Raw genomic sequence first — 17,314 nt, 5'->3', positions numbered from 1 at the left:
GCAGGCAGAGCTGACGCGCTGGGGCCGCGGCAGGTTTGCGGCAGGCACAGGCTCATCACCATGTGCCACACGCCCTCTTTCCGCACCACCCATGCCCACGGCTATGGTGACTTCTTTTGTTTAGACTGGGAGGCTGTGTCCGTCTTTGGATGTAAAATGTCCAGATCCTGTCTTTGCTTTAACCTTTTCCTTTACTCAAAAAAAAGAAAAAGCCCGGCCAGTGTGACTCAGTGGTTGAGCGTCGACCCATGTACCAAGAGGTCGCCGGTTTGATTCCCAGTCAGGGTCCGTGCCCAGGTTGTGGGCCTGATTCCCAGTGAGGGGCATGCAGGAGGCGGCCAATCGATGTTCTCATTCATTGATGTTTCTATCTTCCTCTCTCTCTAAAATCAATAAAGAACAAAATTTTTTTTAAATTAAAAAATAAACACATTTAACCAATTTCAAAGGCAACACTATTTACTGGGTTAAAAGGGGCCTACAAGCAAGTGCAGAAGGACGGCTGCTGCGGGAGTGACGTCCCTGGTGCGTGTCCTGCCGCCCAGGCCGCGACCCTCTGACTACTTCTGTGAACAACCGACTTCCCGAGTGTTACCTGAGCCCTGCGCCGTGGCCAGTGACCTGGACGTTCTCATGTACGGTGTTTGGGAATGTAACACAACAGTTTTTTCTGTTCTACTTCTATTTCTGAATCCTTTACTGATTTAACAGAAGGACTGTAAAGCGTGTTTAAGGTGTATGTGCTTAGCACAGAGACGTTACAGGAATCTACCCCCCTGGGACACAGCCGTGCACGTCTGAGTTCTGTGAAATGCCAGCCACTGTCCATCTGATATTGAAACACTCCAGACCTTCCCTTTACTATCAAGAAAGCTTCTACAGAATTTCAATTATTGGGTCTCCCAAACATGCTAGAAATCTCATCTTGACTGGTTCTCTGGTCACAGTCTAAGAATCGTTCATGTTGTCTTTCTAATGAAAAAAAACCCACACGTAACAAAGAACATGTCCAGGTACATAGGACTTGACGTTTTATTCATTCCGTGGCAAATCCAAAGTCCTCTACATGGCGCCCTTCCCGGCAGGGCCCACCCCGGCAGGTCCCACCCCGGCAGGGCCCACCCCGGCAGGGCCCACCCCGGCAGGTCCCACCCCGGCAGGTCCCACCCCGGCAGGGCCCACCCCGGCAGGTCCCACCCCGGCAGGGCCCACCCCGGCAGGTCCCACCCCGGCAGGGCCCGGGCCAGGGCCGCCTCGCCTCCCGCTGCGGGGCTTCAGTCCGACACTATGTGCACTCACAGTACTGAATGGCATTGAGTCACCATGAGAGAGAACGTGGATCAGGAGGAGCAAACATCCATTCAAAGTCTGCTTATCAGAGATTTTTTTCCTGAAAACGCACAGCGGCATTTCATTCAAAAAACCCTTCATCTGCAGACACGGAGGACAGAGCCACACGCTCAGGCCCCTTCCTCAGAATATCTCAGTTTGCTCACCTCCTTCATTGGTCACTGGCAGCGTTTTCTCTTTTAAAAATGAATCTTTATGCGTTATGATTATAAAATCAAATACCATCAGCTACCAAGGCTGCATCTGAGTTTCTGTTGTGTCCGACAAGCTGGGCGCCCGCGTGGACCTCAGTGCCCGCCCGTCTGCGTCTGGCTGGCAGTGAGCAGCTGGAACAGGGGAGGTGACAGCCGAACCGGAGTGAGGGCTTTCCTAACGGCGACCGGTAGGAACACATCATGATGCCTCAGGAAATTAGTAAACATTTTCCCTGTGCTTCTGGCCCTGGTGGTCACCTTCAATAGAGATGCCCCAAATATAAAATTTGATTCATTTTAGAAATTAAAAAAAAAAATCTTTTCCCCCAAGGAACCTAGTGGCTTTGCTTCAGGGCACAAACTGGAGTCTGTGGTTATGATTGTGCTTTAAGGACAGGTTCCAATGATGTCCTAAACAAATGCATCAAGGTGGCTTCAGGACGAACAAAGGCAACACCACAGTGTCCCGTCTCGTGCCAGGAAGCACGGCTCCTCCCGACCCGGGGAGGGGCCTTGCGATCCTCCCTGTCTGCTGCTGCCCTTGTGGCCATGACGGAGGGACGTCTGCTCGAGGCTGCCCCCGCTCCCGCTCCCCTCCACACTGTTCCTGTCCACGCAGCTCATCTCTCTGCTTGACCCTACTCGCCAGAGCCTGAGCCAAGGGGAGAGACGGTCATCCTCTGAGTGGGACTCGCGCATCTGTCCAGGGCTGTTGTGGGCTCGAGGTGCACAACCACACACACCCCCGTCGAGCCGGGCCAGGCCTTACCTCCTGCCTAACTCATGCCACCCATGCCCAATGCTTCCATTGCAGCTGACACGACAGTGAAGTAGGTGACGTCGTATTAAAACAGAAATACCAAGTTGGTAACGTTTATAAAAAAAAGAGGGGGATTATTAAAAAGGATTAAGGATCGGAAATTGCGGTTCTGGGCTGGTACTCGTGGTGGCCTGAACGGGAGAGGAACTGACCTGGTAGACAGAGGCCAGAGAGAAAGTGAAGTCAAAGCCACAAACAGCCTCAGATTCTATCAAAATAGGGCCTATAAATAAATATCCTCTGACCCTCAAAGGAAAATGAAGTAGAAAAACAATTTTCTGTTTTTTAAAAACAATGCTGAATGTTTCCTGAAATATCTAAATGAAGTTTATAAAATATTCATGAACTCCCACAAATATAGAAATGTTTAAAAACCAGATGGCGGGTCGGCCGCTGTGACGCCAGTGGTCGGCAGAGGGTTGTGCTGACATCGGACACACGCTGCGTGTCCCATTTCCAAGTGCGTGGAGGCTGCCCGCCTGTGTGCGGCCTCGAACCGACCGTGGGCCGTGAGGAAAGAATGAGATGAAAATCTAAAGCCAGGGCACCCCGGGTGAAAACAAGCCACGCCTGCTGTCCACCCAGCCCCCAAGGACCTGCCCAAGAGGGTGACCCCTGAGCCTGGCCGAGATGGGCAGGACATGCCCCACGCGGTCTCACTGCAAGGAGACCAGGCGCCATGAACGAGGTTTTCCTTCCGATGCCCCGCAGGCGCCCGCAGGCCGGTGCCTCACAGGGAAGCAGCGTGGCAACGCCCCAGCCTCGGGAGCTCGGGCCTGGGACAGTGGCCGTGCAGCCTGTGTGGAGAGTGGAACCGGAAGGTCACAGCAGACAGGCTCACAGCCACGTGGAGGGGGGCGACCACCAGGGAGCAGCCTCGTCGCTCTGGCGCCTCCGTCTTAGTCCAGTTTCTTACGCACGGGTTTCCTCCCAGCATCCGAGTTCTCAGGGCTGAAGTCAGCACAGAAGCCGTTGGGGGTGGGGGCCGGGGGCGTCTGTGCACAGCTCTCAAAAGGCAGCTGGTCAGGGTACAGATACTCCTTTGCGAAGTCGGGGTACATTTCTGCAAACCTGTCAAAGTCGGCTGGAGAGACAAGGGCACCATAGTTACGGGGGCCTCTGGGACAGACATCTAGGGTTTGGAGCCCTTCCCTGGACCTAGATGCATCCCCTCCACTCACTCTGGCAGGGCTGGGTCTATACTGATGGTCTTGGAGTTGAGGACAGAACCTGCACTCAGTTTTCTCTGCTTCTCACAAAACCAAAACCACAGCAAAGGGGAAGCCAGTGTCCTCTCAGCTACCCCTGCTTTGGAGAAATCTAAAGAAATGGCATGATTCTGAATTCAGTGGATACTCTAGATACTCAGAGCATGTGAGGGAGGTGCTGCTCATCACAGGAGCTGGTTCAGGGACAGGACAGAGCATCACGTGGTGACTAATACTCCATGACGCAGGCACTATTGATGGACATGGCTGAGCACTTGGAAGACTAGGTGTGCACAGAGGGTCACTATGGGCTGGTCACAGGGCCTGAGGCCTCCATGCCTGTGCATCTCCCAGTGGCCCAGGGCCTGGGTCAGGGTGGAGAGCACCCTCAGGATTGTATTAAGGCAACCTGAGAGTAGCTGATGCTCAGAGGCCTGGGTGTGGGAACTTGCAGGCTCCAAGGACAAGTGTCTTGTGGGAAACTTGGAACTGCTTTTACTGGAAAAGTCTGTAGTTGGTCAAGCTAACTATAAACCTCATCAACAACTCCCAAATCCACTGGGAAGCAGGGCCTACTTTAATGTAGATGAGAGCATGAGCGCATGTGTACACACACACACACACACAGACACACACACACAGCTAACAACCACCTCCCACCCCACACCCGTGCCTGACATTTGGATGCAATTTTAAAACATGTCCAAACAAGACGTGCACGATGACCTTTCCTGAGCAAATGTCTGCTTGTTTTTCAGCAAGAACACTTACTCATTTGAAATGTGGCCAGTCGGCTGTGGGCTGAGCAGCCCACCTTCTGAGATCCTATTGCCCAGCCCCCTCCTCAGCCTGCAGGTGGGTTTCAGGTCCTGGTCCCTGAGGATCTGGGCCACCCTGCTTTGTACAGCCACAGGTAACGAAGCCAGAACCTTTCCAGAGAGGAGCTGCCTGGCAGTCAGTCCTCACGGACGGGTGGACCCACCCTGCACCAGGACTCGGATCTGAGACCCTGATTTTGCAGATGACCTGCCCTGGCTTGGCACACACACCCACAGCCCCCAGATGGCACCTATCCCGGGTCCTAGCTCTACAGCTGAGCTTGGAACTTGGTTCTATTAATCACTTGCAGAAATTAGATCAGAACGCTCCCACCCACCTGGGCCAGATTCAGGAAGAACCTTCCTCCTGAGAATTTGTGTTGCGAAGACACAGGGTGGCCTGCGAGCACAGGTGGCCAGGGACTACATGTGTGTTCCCCACTTCCTGCACAAGTGGCATCCTCCCTGCTCCCGGGGCCTCTCACCAAACGTGATCTTCCCCTTCTCCTCCTGGTCGATTGCCTGAAAGAGGTCAGTCACGGTGAGTTCCGCCACCCCTAAGGCCGTCTTGAGGATGCTGGACAGGGCGTCCTCGTCTATGCTACCATCCTCCTGAGACCCGTACATCTGCAAGGCAAGGTCGGCATCACCCCGAGGTCCCCCTTCTCCGTCCTCAGGCCCCACCAACTCCAACTGCCTGTCTAGAGTGGCCTGCTTCCCCCCTCGGTGTTCCAGCTCTCCACCAGGCCCTAATCCCACCAGACAGCATGGTCAGAACAGCGTGTCACCCTAGGGAGTGCTGAGCCTTCTGAGCAGTCACCCATGCTCCTACCTACAGCTGGGCTCTGTGGGGTGTTTGTCTTCCTGGTCAGAGATGGCGCCTGTGCTCTGGGCCTTGTCTGGCATACACGGGCTTTTGCTTAATGAAACAGATGAGCTAGCACCTTGCCTGACCTTCAGGAGGTGGCCAATCTGCTGACCACACCCTTTCTCTGATGGCTTCTGTTTAGTTTCAGGCGAGGGGCGTGCGCTGAGGCCATCAGCGCGGCTCCCGTGAGGGGCTTCTGCAGAGAAGTGCTGTAGGCAGGTGCTCCACCCCTCGGGAAGAGGCTACCATCCTCCTCTGGCGCCACCTCCTCCCACTGCCCATGGTACCTGCCCCTCAGGTGGGATGCTTGGCACATGGCCCCCACGTGGCCATGCTGTGTTCTGACAAACAAGCTGAGTACCTCCCCCACAACTGTCATTACGCCACAGATTCTACTGGGTGACTCAGAGAAGCTACAGGGCAGGGGCCCATCGGAACAGGGCGTGCTGAAGGCAAGGCCACCATAGGCACCATGAGCCCACAGGGCAGTCTGGACACGGGCTTGGGGCCCTTAGATGTGGCCTGCCCAGGCCTAGAGGAGGCAGATCAAGCTTCCCTGGACAGGAGCTACCAAATACTGACATCACCCAGTGAGCCCCCTGGTGTGATCCACATAAGCCACCCATACTGAGAACTTGCCAGTGTTGCTGTGGAGAAGGTCTGTCGGGTCAGAACCAAGAGGAGGGGTTTCTCAGGGCAGTGAGAGGCAAGCAGCTTTCTGACTAATACATCCAGTTTCATGGGTCTGGCTAATGTGAATTAAACCTGAGAGAAGCACCCACTCTGAGACCCTGACAGAACTGTCTGTAGGTGGGCAAAGCCAGCCCAACTCCATCCAAGGTATCAGTGTCCTGGTGAGGCCAGCAGTATCTGCAGTTGGGCCAGGACCCCGCCAGGAGACTCCTGCAGCTCCCAGACTCCCAGCACCAGTGGGGAATGGCCTGTCTGGAATGTGCTGGGGCAGGCAGCTCCTTAGTGCCCTGGGCCCTGCTTTCTTCCCAGTCAATGGGCTGATCTGGAGAACATGCTGGGAGAACTGGTAAGGCATGTGGCACCCAGCTGCCCCACCCAAGCGCCCCAGGCCTCAGGAGGACCCTGTCCTGTGCCCTTCTCATGAGTGAGAATGCTACTTCCAGGAGGATCTAATTTGAGGAGGTTTGGGTGCATTTTTACAAACAACGGCGGGTATAAGTTTATGTGAACACAGCACTCAGGCTAACAGGTGTGACCACATTACTATGGACTATAGAGATGCATCACAGGTCTGATGTAACTCATGTCCCACTGTACCCATAAATTACCTTGAATGCCAGCTGCATGGTGTCCAGGGTCTGGGCCGGCCGACAGACGACAGACAAGGCAACCACATACTCCCGTGGGTCCATCTCGCTGCTCCCGCTCTGTGGAAGACAGACCCCTCAGGGGAAGCTCGGCTACCTCCCGTGGGAGAGCTGAGGCTTAACACTGGCTGCTGGGTATTAACTAAAGGTTAGTTCCACACAAACTGGAAATCATTTGTCTACATGAAAAGATCATTTGAAGAATGTTCCTAACCACCGGTTCCTCCACTTTTTGAGGCCGTTACAACAAATTTTCAGTCTACAGGACTGTCACGTGAAGCTGCTCAAGAAAGTGTGTGCAGATGATGCAGTCTGTTGCTTTCTTTTGGAAAAGCAGGCCTGCCAACAGCAAGGCTCCCTCCCGGGCTCCGAAAACCTAGCCTGCTCGTGGCCCGCAGCGAGCATGTAAAACAGGGGAGTCCTGAGCTGGATGTGGACAGCAGCACCAGGCCAGCTGCGGGCACTAAGCAGGCCTGCCAACAGCAAGGCTCCCTCCTGGGCTCCGAAAACCTAGCCCGCTCGTGGCCCGCAGCGAGCATGTAAGACAGGGGAGTCCTGAGCTGGATGTGGACAGCAGCACCAGGCCAGCTGCGGGCACCAAGCAGGCTGAGGTCACACTGGGTCTCAAGCCTGTGTGCTCCTGGTTCTGGGAGGTGTTTAGCCTTGGGTGTGAGGCTCTCTGTGGAATGGAGAATATTCCTATCTTGTAAGACCAATGTGCCCTTGAAATAGTAAAAGATAAAAATGAACAACCCACAAACTGTGGTAAGATGCCTGGTGCTCGATGAAGGCTCACTAGTAACGCACCACCAGGAGACGTCACCAGCCGAAACCATGCTCACGCTCGTGTTGCAAACCCGACACTGTGGTCAAAGTGCCCGAGTGAAATGCAGCCACAGCCGTGGCTCTGACAGCAACGGAAACCCACGTCCTCAACATGTGCAAAGCTGCCTTCACGTCAGGTCTCCCAGATGGGCAGGTGCTCAGCACACACTGTGGTGCTGCACAGCCTGCAAACGCGTGAGGGTCCCTTGTGCCCAAATCACTCATGCCAGATCCTACCATGCCAGATGACACTGCACCTTGTGGCCACACAGAACATGCAACGGTCACACAAAATATGCTATGTTGTACACACATGAAATTCCAAGTGTTCACAGAGAATACACTACGCTGTCCACATGCAACATGCCACATTGTTTACACAGCACATACTATGTTTTTCACATGGAACATTCATGGTGAAGGAGCCCCTTCACACACACCACATGACTGTCTCCTACAGGACACACAGCATAGGTATCCACACTGTGATACAAATGCCCAGAAATGACCAGGCATGGCTGGTGTCTGGTCAGTCATGCTGGCCTGCCCTCCTGGTTCTCTGTCTCCCACTCACCCAAACCCCAAAAGGCCAGCCCACATTTCCAGAGCTACAGTGATGTGCTGTGTTCAGCCAGCATGCCTGACCTGATTACTACGTGCCTGGTGGAGAGGGGACAGTGTGCTGTACCAGGGAGAGATCCCAATGCTCTAGACAGAAGGTCGATGGGAAATCTCTAAGCCAGTTGTCCAGAAAGAGGCCACTGTTTAGAAATTCTGAAGGCCTGGCTGAGCTGGGTCAGTGGAAGCCTCTGGGGAAGGGACACAGCAGGGCCACAGGCCCTGTGTGATATCACTCGTCCTTTTAGTGATCTAAGAAAACCCAAACTATAGACATATTTATCAGCAAATGTTAATTTAAATGTCAAATTCTTTGTGCATTTAAAAATGTGGAGAAAACACTCCAGAGGACAAGGTGGACTGGTCGGACAGGGCCATTAAGGGGTGGTTTCCCTTCTCTGCTACCACAGTTGTCTAAGGAATGCTTATATTACAAGGAAAATAGTTTATACTTTGACAAGTCGAAGGTTTTGCCACCCTCCTGCACCGCCACTGGGTGACTGTGCTACCTCATCAAACAGGGAGAACATGTCGGCCAGCGTGTCCGAGACAGGGACTCCCAGGTATGCTGCAAACTCGGAGACACTCATCTTCCCTCCCCTCTTCATCCGGGCACTTTCCGCATATCTATCCAGATCTTTTTCAAGTTTTTCTGGTTTCAGGCTAAACAAAAAAAGAGGAAAGGATTTTTCTCAATAAAATCTCAGAATGCCAAAAATAGGTTTACTGTTTTATTTTAAGACCCAACAAAATATCAAAATTATTTATAGACTGAGCAGCTGGTTTCCAAGAAGAAGCTGCTAATAATGTGAAGGCAGGTAGCGCGTTGTGTCCAGTGACTGCATGCGCACTTACACCCTCGGCAGGGCGGTCTGTGGGCCAGGACACCCTCCGGGCAGCTCCACACAGAGCAGGCACCCACCACTAGGGGTTTTAGGACACTTGTGTGTGGACTAAAGTTGGTATTTAAAAAAAAGAACCGAACCACCAGAAGAGCACTCCAACCCTCTCCTTGAGTCCCTGTCTCGAGTGACATCAGGTAGCCCTGGGCACGAATGTGACCTCCAGCTTGGTCACCAATGCCTGCAGGGTGGAGGCCCCTGTGAGGTTCTGCCAGAAGTTCCTGGTCCAGCACCACGCTTTTCTCTCACGGTTGCTGAGCACATTGCACCTGCCATTGCACCTGCCTTGTCACCTGCAGCCCCGGTGCTCGTCACAGCACTAGAGGGAGCATCCTTTCTGACCAATTGCTCAAGAGTAAAAACAAACAAACAAACAAGGTACTCACCCCAAGCTCCTCACCAGCCTGGCAAATTCTAGAAGGCAGGTATCTGCAGGGAGACGAAGCTGTCCTTCCGCCAGGGCCAGCTGGCAGTCCTCGAAGGTGTAGTCAGTTACGGACACGCCCAGGGCCCTGAAGCAGAGAGGAGGGCCCCTACCGTGAGCGCCCTGCACAGTGGCCGCCCTGTTCCACAGGGGCTTCCTGTGGTCTCTCCCGAGGCGCTCTGACTGCAGAACCCTGGCAGAGGCAACACGACATGCGCGTCCCACATCCTGCTTTCACCCCGCACCCTCATCACATGGCCATTAGCGCACGAGGGGAGGACTCCGCACGCTGAGATCACACACGGGCAGTGTGTGAAGTCCACCCTTAGTACTAAACATCAATGCCTAATAGCTGACCCCAAATTTCAATTGCTTGGAGCTTAGCGCTGCCTCAAGCTTCGCTGTTAGGCCAGAATTATCTGCGTACAACCCACTAGAAAACAAGCATGCATTTGGGCCTTAAAGATAATGACACCACCCCATGGGGTGTTTTACAGAGAAACTCAATTCTTTACAGATGACCAGGGATTGCTTTTATGAGAGCTGACACTTCTCTGAAGTTGGGGAGAGAGTCAGAACTCACCATTCTCAGAGCTGCATCAGAGTTCATAAAAAATAATCTTTCCTGACTATTAAAGAAAACACTCAAGGTAGGAAATTTACCAAGTATAGAAAACTAAATAGCTCCCCACCATCATAACTGAATGGGCTTTCAATCATTTGGATAAAGTGCCTGTTGCTATGATAATACAGTGTGCAACCATGTGAGAAGGAAACAGTAACTCTTATGTTCTCCTTGGCAAACTCAGGTATAATCCTTTGGGGACAGAAGCCAGAACCATATCAGCAGTGTCTCCCACAGAAAGGCAGGACGAGGCCAGCTCGGGGCTGTCTGCAGAGCCCTTGGGACTCCTGGCCGCTCCCAGGTGCATTTGAAGGTGAGACTAAAGCGAGGGAGGCGGCAACCCACTGAGACTCTCCTGCAGCTGCTGAGGCAAGGGGGTGCTCCATGGGTTATCTGTTCTTTCCCGCTGAATATGTCAGGGACAGTTTCTTTAGAATACATATCTTTAAAACTGTTAATGGTTAATTTATTTCAATGTGTACTAAGAATATTTATATCTAACCTGTTGAGCCTAAAATTCCATGGATGGATATTAAAAAAACTTTTTTTCTTTATTAATTTTAGAAAGAGAGGAAAGGAGAGGGAGAGATAGAAACATCAATGAGAGGGAACATCGACTGGCTGCCTCCTGCATGCCCCACACTGGGGATTCGGCCCACAACCTGGGCATGTGCTGTGACCGGGAATCAAACCGGCGACCTCTTGATGCATGGGTCGACGCTCAACCACTGAGCCATACCAGCCAGGCTGGATATTATTTTTTTTTTATCAAGAGGTTGGGCAAGGGTGTCACTGAGCACCCTGACTCCCCAAAAGTTGAGGATCAAGCATATCTTGTGGCTGGTGTGTGAATCAGAGGGAGAGGGAGAGGAGTTTCAGAGGGTGGGTGCCCAAGGTGAGAGGGAGGAGTGTTTCACCGCACTGTGTCCCTACCGCCCTACTTTCTGAGGAGCCTATGGACAAACACCGCACACCTTGCTGAGTTTTAATTCATGTATGTTGATTTGAGATGCATAATTTTGTTCAATACAGTCTCAAAGAATGCAGTGAAGTGGGGTGCAATGCGTACACTGAAATGTTTTATTTTAGAAGTCTAAGTCACACAGGTCAGCAATAGCAACTGTTAAAACCCCCGATGCAGCCACGTGGACCCCCACCTGAGTGACACTCACTGTCAGAGCCGCTGAGCTGCTGAGCCCCCTCCAGGCACCGAGGTGGCCAAAGTCAGAGGCAGCCCCTGCTGCCCTGGAATAGGAGAGAGGAGGAGAGGGGGAGAGGATGGGACAGGAGGGATGAAGGCGGTTAGAGGGGGACGGTGTGAGCTGACACTACCACTACCTGGAACAAGCTGGAATGGCAGGAAACAGGTGAGCACGTTCCTGAGTGCGGCATTGATGCCACACACGCGGGATGAGTTACTGTACAATTACTACAACGCACTTGGTAAGATGGAGCAGAAACATTAATAATCACTGTATGGGCAGATGGACAGTGAAGATTCCAGGACGCTCCAGCTCAGCCCCTGAAGTCTGCACAGGCCAGCACTCTGGCTGACACCTCTGCTGCCGGTCACCACTGGGGTGCCCACACGTGCAACACCCGGGATGGCTATGGGCACACTCGATATTTGTGAAATTAAGTGATGTTTAAGCATCTTCCAAATGAATAAGTAGAAATGTCATTTGACAAAAACGGGAGACATTCAGTGTATGCCTAATAGGCACAGTGCATGCTTGTTCACTAACTTTTGCAAGAACTCATTTTCCTAATGCTATTGGCTTTCTTGTTTTCAGCAATGTTAGGGAGGAAAACAGCAGGTAAACAAGAGTACTGAGTAATACTTAGGAAGTCAAAGAAATCAGGGAGTCCAAGAGGAGAAAGAGGGCGCACTCACTCGGCCATGACGCTTCGCACATTGCGGGCATACAGGGCCGGGTCCTTCTTCTCCTCCTCCGAAGGGCTGTACACTGGAAGGAACTGAGCACAGAGATGGCTGCATTACCTCCGTGGTATCGCAAGACACCCACCTCACCAATGCCAGCGTGAGCAACAGTAGTGAGTCGGACAAAATTAAGACCTGTCAAAGCACTTCCATTAGAATCATCTTCGAAGTGGTCACACATGCACACATGCATGTACCCATGTGCACACACATGAACATGTGTGTGTGAATACTCACAACTCACCATTCCTAACTAGGAGTACCCACTCCCCTGACATTGAACCTGTGGCCAGTGTACTATACTTGTGATTTCACACAGGGGTTTAGTCTTTAGATGTGAAAGAATTACATGTGTGCTTTCATTTCTAAAGATCTCAGTTTTGTGTTGGGGATAATAAGACAAGCTATTTTTATGTAAAAGATAATTATTAGCTTTTTGATATCTGCATTTTGAGATTATAATGAGGCATCCCATGAACATGTGTCCTTGAGTGAGCAACACTGACATAGCATTTTAAATATCTTACCATGCAGAAAAGGCCAATAACCGCCACCGAGCCCCTTTTCTTTAATATGAATATTTAAGAATCCAGGAATATCCTGAAATCCTATCAACTCTCATCATATAACTAACCTTTTGCTTACAGCTACATTGAAAAGAATCACATAAATTGCAATAGTTCCTCACATAAGCATTGGCGTCTTGGAGGAGCAACACCAGGAAATATATTTAGAGGGATTTCACAAGCCACGCAGCTTCTTTTCAAGGCTTACAATTACAAGCCAGGTCTGAAATAGAGCTGTTTCCACCGGGAGGCCCAGAACAGCCCCAGCTTGTCTTCCTCAGAGCCTGGCTCCACTGTGCTCTTGGTCACCAGCAGGCGAACCACATAAAATGTCTTAAGCAGCAGGCCTGCTACCCTTGGACCTGGGTCAAGGCCCTTTCAGCTCAGTCCTGAGTATTAAGTGGCTTACATCCTACTGAAGTGAAAAACTTGGCAGAAAGCTGCTCATTTGTAGTCAGCATTACTCTGCAAAATTTATCAGAAGGTAGTACATTATTTCATTAAACACTTAAGTTATTTATGACTCATCTTTAATTTCTAGGTGCAGGAGTAGGCTAATTCCCTTAAGAAAATAGACTAGTTCTCATCCACTCAGATAAAATTTACAAGCTGAACAAATATACCTGTATTTAGTTTAGCTGAGAGAATGGATGTTGTGACTTTGTCTGAGACATCCAATGGGATGCAAACTGAAAGGCAGGCTACATGATCTGACCAAGTATTAACGAGAGCATGATAGTATGACAAATTTAGTAGTATGAATTTAGCAGTATTAGTATGAGGTAAAAATAAAGGCTGATAAATTATTTATTGCATATGTGTCAATTTTATATGCCCTTAAGCTGTGCTAAACATAACAAAAGAATGACAGGTTTAGCTTCCTTGTTGATTTAAGAAATTCATATTTGAATAGATTCAAAATCATCTAGAGACACAAAGTGATTGATGCAAAATTATTGGGAAGTGCCTCTAACGAGTCATGAGAAATGGCAAGAGTTCAAAGAGACAGATGACATAACATTGTATTTATAGAGATAGCAATGTAACATTGTATCTATATAAACCCCAACACAACAGTGTCTAACATTGTATCTATATAGATACCAATATAACATTGTATCTATACAGACAACATAACATTGTATAACATTAATTTGTATAGACACTAAGATAATATTGTATCTATTAAAGACCTTGACACAATGTATTTATAACACCAACATAACATTTTATAACACTATATCTATACAGACCTCAATTTCAACTTGATTGTGAAACTGACAGAGGGTAAGCCACAGGATTTCCAATCTTAAAAACAAATAGATTTATAGCATTGGTTAAAAAGATTCCATTTAGTTAAATTATATCCATTTCTGGAGCAAAATCTTCAAACCCCTTGCCCTGCAGAGGGCAGTACTGGGCAGTTAATTCTCTTTTAGGAGAGGGATGCTGAGCCTTCCTCAGCCCAAATCTGAACCTTAAAATACAGCAGTGAGAGAAAAGGCTACTTTTATTAAATAGCAGTCTTTGTTGTTCTTATTAAATATGTCCATATATGCAGCTTTAGTTTGGTCTGCAAGCCACTGTTTCCCAAGTTGGACTTCCAGTTCAGAAAACCCTGTCTACCTGTTCTCACCCTGGTCATCCCATGGCAGCGCAGACTGGACAGGCCCTAGGTCATGCCATCCCAAAGCTGGGCTCCAGAGTTCCTGACCTCAGAATGAGCATTACCACGCTTTTGTTTGCAGGAGTTGGAATTCCCTGTCCCTGGGCCTTCACTCACTACCCCCTTGATACATAGTCCCTCTCTTAACTATTATGCAGCCCACTTTGCCTCATCACTGACAGCCTCAAGCTCAGGCCACCAGGACCACCAAGGAGCCCCTTCCAGCTCTTCTCCTAGCTTTTACCTTGCTTCTCACCTCCCCAATCCCCAAACTCCAGCCTCGGAAACACAAAGACTACCATTTGGACACACCATTCCTTATGGCACCTCCCCAGTGTTTCATTCCAAACACCTTGGCAAGTCCTGGGAGCCCTGGGAGGGTTCTTGTCTGGCCTCAGCACCCACCCTTCCATTTCCGAACACCAGCTCAAATGGCAACACCCTGGAGGCCCAACCTGCCTGCGTCCCATGTGCCTGCCTGCCCCTCGCCCCCATGGCGGAGCAAGAGGGCAGCCCCCTGGAGGTCTGCTGCTTTTTCCAGGGACAGGATGGTACTCAGCTGCCAGATACAAGGCAGGAAGAGAAGAGTTCTCACAATTATCTTCCCAATGGGGCTGAAAACAATGAACTTAAATCCAGGAACCCAGGGTGTGAGGACAGGCCAGATTTTTACATTTAGTTTTCACAATGCACTGTATTTAACTGCTGTCAAACAGCAGTGGGTCATGTGTTCAGGTTTCATATTTGCGAAAGTGACTAGAGCACTTTCTCAGGAAGACAGGACAAATGAGATCGCACAATTCTGACTTACGCTCCGGGGCCTTGCCAGGTCCACGTGATGGTGTCCTGGGGGCAAGAAATGAATAGATGAAGCACGACTGGAAGTCAGGCACCAGAAATTCCTGCGGATGCCACATGGGCTCCTCCCTCTGCAGGCATGCCCGCCCTCGTCCCTGCCCTTCTCCCAGCTTCCTCTGACCCCAGAGACGCTGGTTTCCCCATCCTCCTAAGTCCACTCTAGGGCAGAGGAGAAGGTGGGTGCTCACGGCTTTTGGGTCCCCAGACCTCCCCTAAGACACACTCATCTCTCTTCCCACTGCTCCAAGGTCGCCACTTCCAACCTCCACCTATAACCCAGCCCAGCTGCTTGTCCTGCGCTTCCCCACTCAACGTATCCCTGGAAACTTCATCTACAGTGAGGAGCCACTTTGTTTGTCTGCTCCCTCAGACTTGCTCATGAGGGCCTGTAACACCTGCCTGCCTGCTACTGTTACCAGCTGAATTACAATGCCACACCCACCTGTACCCACTCCAGCGGGTCGGCCCCAGGCTTGGGGAGGGGTGGAACAAGCCACTGCAGAGCTGTGTCTCCCACACCCCCGTGTGAGCCCAGGGTCTCCTGGGGCATTTCAGACCCTCTTCATCCTCAACCTCAGCAACCACACCAGCCACCCAGGTGGGGACATTAGACATGTGCCTGTTTCTACCCTGACAAAGGTCAAAGGATAAAGGTCACTAATGCAGTCTTTTTCCTTCTGTAGTCCTGACACCTTCTGTTCTCATAGGCTCCTGAAAACCCACAGGACCGGGCTCCCCGTCACCCACGCAGCCCGTGTGCACAGGCCTGTGCTCCCACCTGCCAGCAGTGGGGCTGCTCCTGCAGTTGCGCAGCTGAGCACATGGCACAGGCCCCCAGAGCAGGTGCTCTGCTCCTCTGACACCTGGGTTGAATAAGTCTAGGACCCAGTAAGGAACCTTGCTTAAAATACATTCATGGGACAAACTTAAAAAATCTAGAATTCTATGCACCGATGACAGATTCTCTTATTCTCAGAGACTGGCGAAAAAAACACCTCTTCAGCTTCAGCTGTGCCATGAGAATACTTCTACTTTCAGTCTGCGTGGCAACCGGTTCTGACCAACATTTATTTACTGGCCACACCTGCGGGCACAGGGTCCAGTACGCCAACCCGGATCCTACGGGCTGGCCTGGAGCAGGCGGCAGAAGCCTCCCATGCCCACAGATACCATGTGTCTCTGCCACCATCTACACCAGGAGCTCCAGAGCCCGGTGTCCTGACCTGCGGGACTCTTCCTTTGCTGTCATAAAGACACTGCAACGGAGAGAAGGCTCCGCGTCATGAGAAGCTCCGCCTCAGTCCTCCATAAAGAACCACTCCCGTGCGTCCAGTGCCTAGGCAGGGCTTGGGACACAGTGTGTGTGGACCTTTCTCAGCTGCAAGAGCCCTTCCGCCCATCAGGAGAGAGGACGCCCACTCAGACAGGGTCACGGGAGAAAGGGAATGCAGCGAGCGTGGACAGCGTTCCCAGAGCACCTGTGAGCAAGGGACAGCCATGGCTGTTTCACAGATGTGGACACGGAGGCCTGTGGGGCCCGGCTGTAACCTGCTCTGAGGCCTCGTCCAAGTTCTGCCTCCGAGCTGGGGGTCCGATAAGATCATCCAGGAGTTCTAAGCCCAAACCACCTCTTCTGTTATTTTGTTCTCTTAGAACAAACAAAACCTCTCCACCCAACAGAGACAGGATGCAGGCACACGAGTCACAAAATCACCTACTCCTTTCTCTCCTGCTGCCTCCAGCCTTTCAGAACTGAAATATTCTTCATTAAAATTTTCCTGGAGTGTGAACTAGGCAGTGAGAGCTGCTGAGGATACTGGGGGGGGGGGGGGGGGGGGTTCACGTGAAAATGTCAGGATTGATCTCTCGAGAGGAGGACACCACTTCCTGATCTATGAAGGCAGGACTCTGTGCGTGAGTACGGGGGACACTCTGGAACACCAGGGCCAACTGGAAACCTGGTGTGTTCCGGCACCTCGCGGTTCTCTCCCAGGCCATTCGCCTGAACACAGATCCCCAGAGCACACTCACCAGTTTATTCGGGTACCGCAGGACCACAGGCTGGACAGGAACCCCCGGGATGAAGGCGCCTGCGGGAGAAAGGGACAGGAACGTCTGACCGCCACGGCAGCGGTCCTGCACCTGCGTGGCTCGCGGCAGCGAGCAGGGCCCGGGCGGTGCTTCCCACTCCTGTGCTGGTGGGAAATGCCAGAGATCCCAGGGTCACAACCCTGCTGGCAGGAAACAGACAGGAGCGCCTCCAGGCCGAGCTGCACTTTGGTGGGACAAC

At 51.4% G+C, this 17,314-nt stretch overlaps 1 protein-coding gene across 2 annotated transcripts in view; it reads right to left on the bottom strand.

The window, feature by feature from the left end:
• Window positions 1–1,252: 1,252 nt before the first annotated feature.
• Window positions 1,253–17,314, bottom strand: part of LPCAT1 (lysophosphatidylcholine acyltransferase 1) — a 47,143-nt gene continuing 31,081 nt past the window's right edge. For both annotated transcript variants that reach the window (XM_036280090.1, XM_036280091.1), the window contains exons 6-14: window positions 17,056–17,114; window positions 14,978–15,012; window positions 13,754–13,808; window positions 11,887–11,969; window positions 9,330–9,455; window positions 8,551–8,704; window positions 6,560–6,658; window positions 4,876–5,017; window positions 1,253–3,448 (exon numbers count right to left, since the gene is read on the bottom strand). In XM_036280090.1, coding sequence (XP_036135983.1) covers window positions 3,264–3,448; window positions 4,876–5,017; window positions 6,560–6,658; window positions 8,551–8,704; window positions 9,330–9,455; window positions 11,887–11,969; window positions 13,754–13,808; window positions 14,978–15,012; window positions 17,056–17,114 — 938 coding nt within the window. In that variant the 3' untranslated portion in view covers window positions 1,253–3,263. The remainder of the gene's footprint in view (window positions 3,449–4,875; window positions 5,018–6,559; window positions 6,659–8,550; window positions 8,705–9,329; window positions 9,456–11,886; window positions 11,970–13,753; window positions 13,809–14,977; window positions 15,013–17,055; window positions 17,115–17,314) is intronic.

The sequence above is a fragment of the Molossus molossus genome, unplaced genomic scaffold (genome assembly GCF_014108415.1).
Source record: "Molossus molossus isolate mMolMol1 unplaced genomic scaffold, mMolMol1.p scaffold_m16_p_3, whole genome shotgun sequence".
NCBI classification, from domain to species: domain Eukaryota; kingdom Metazoa; phylum Chordata; class Mammalia; order Chiroptera; family Molossidae; genus Molossus; species Molossus molossus.
Note: the sequence above shows the minus strand (reverse complement) of the source record. Positions and strands in the feature narration are given on the sequence as shown.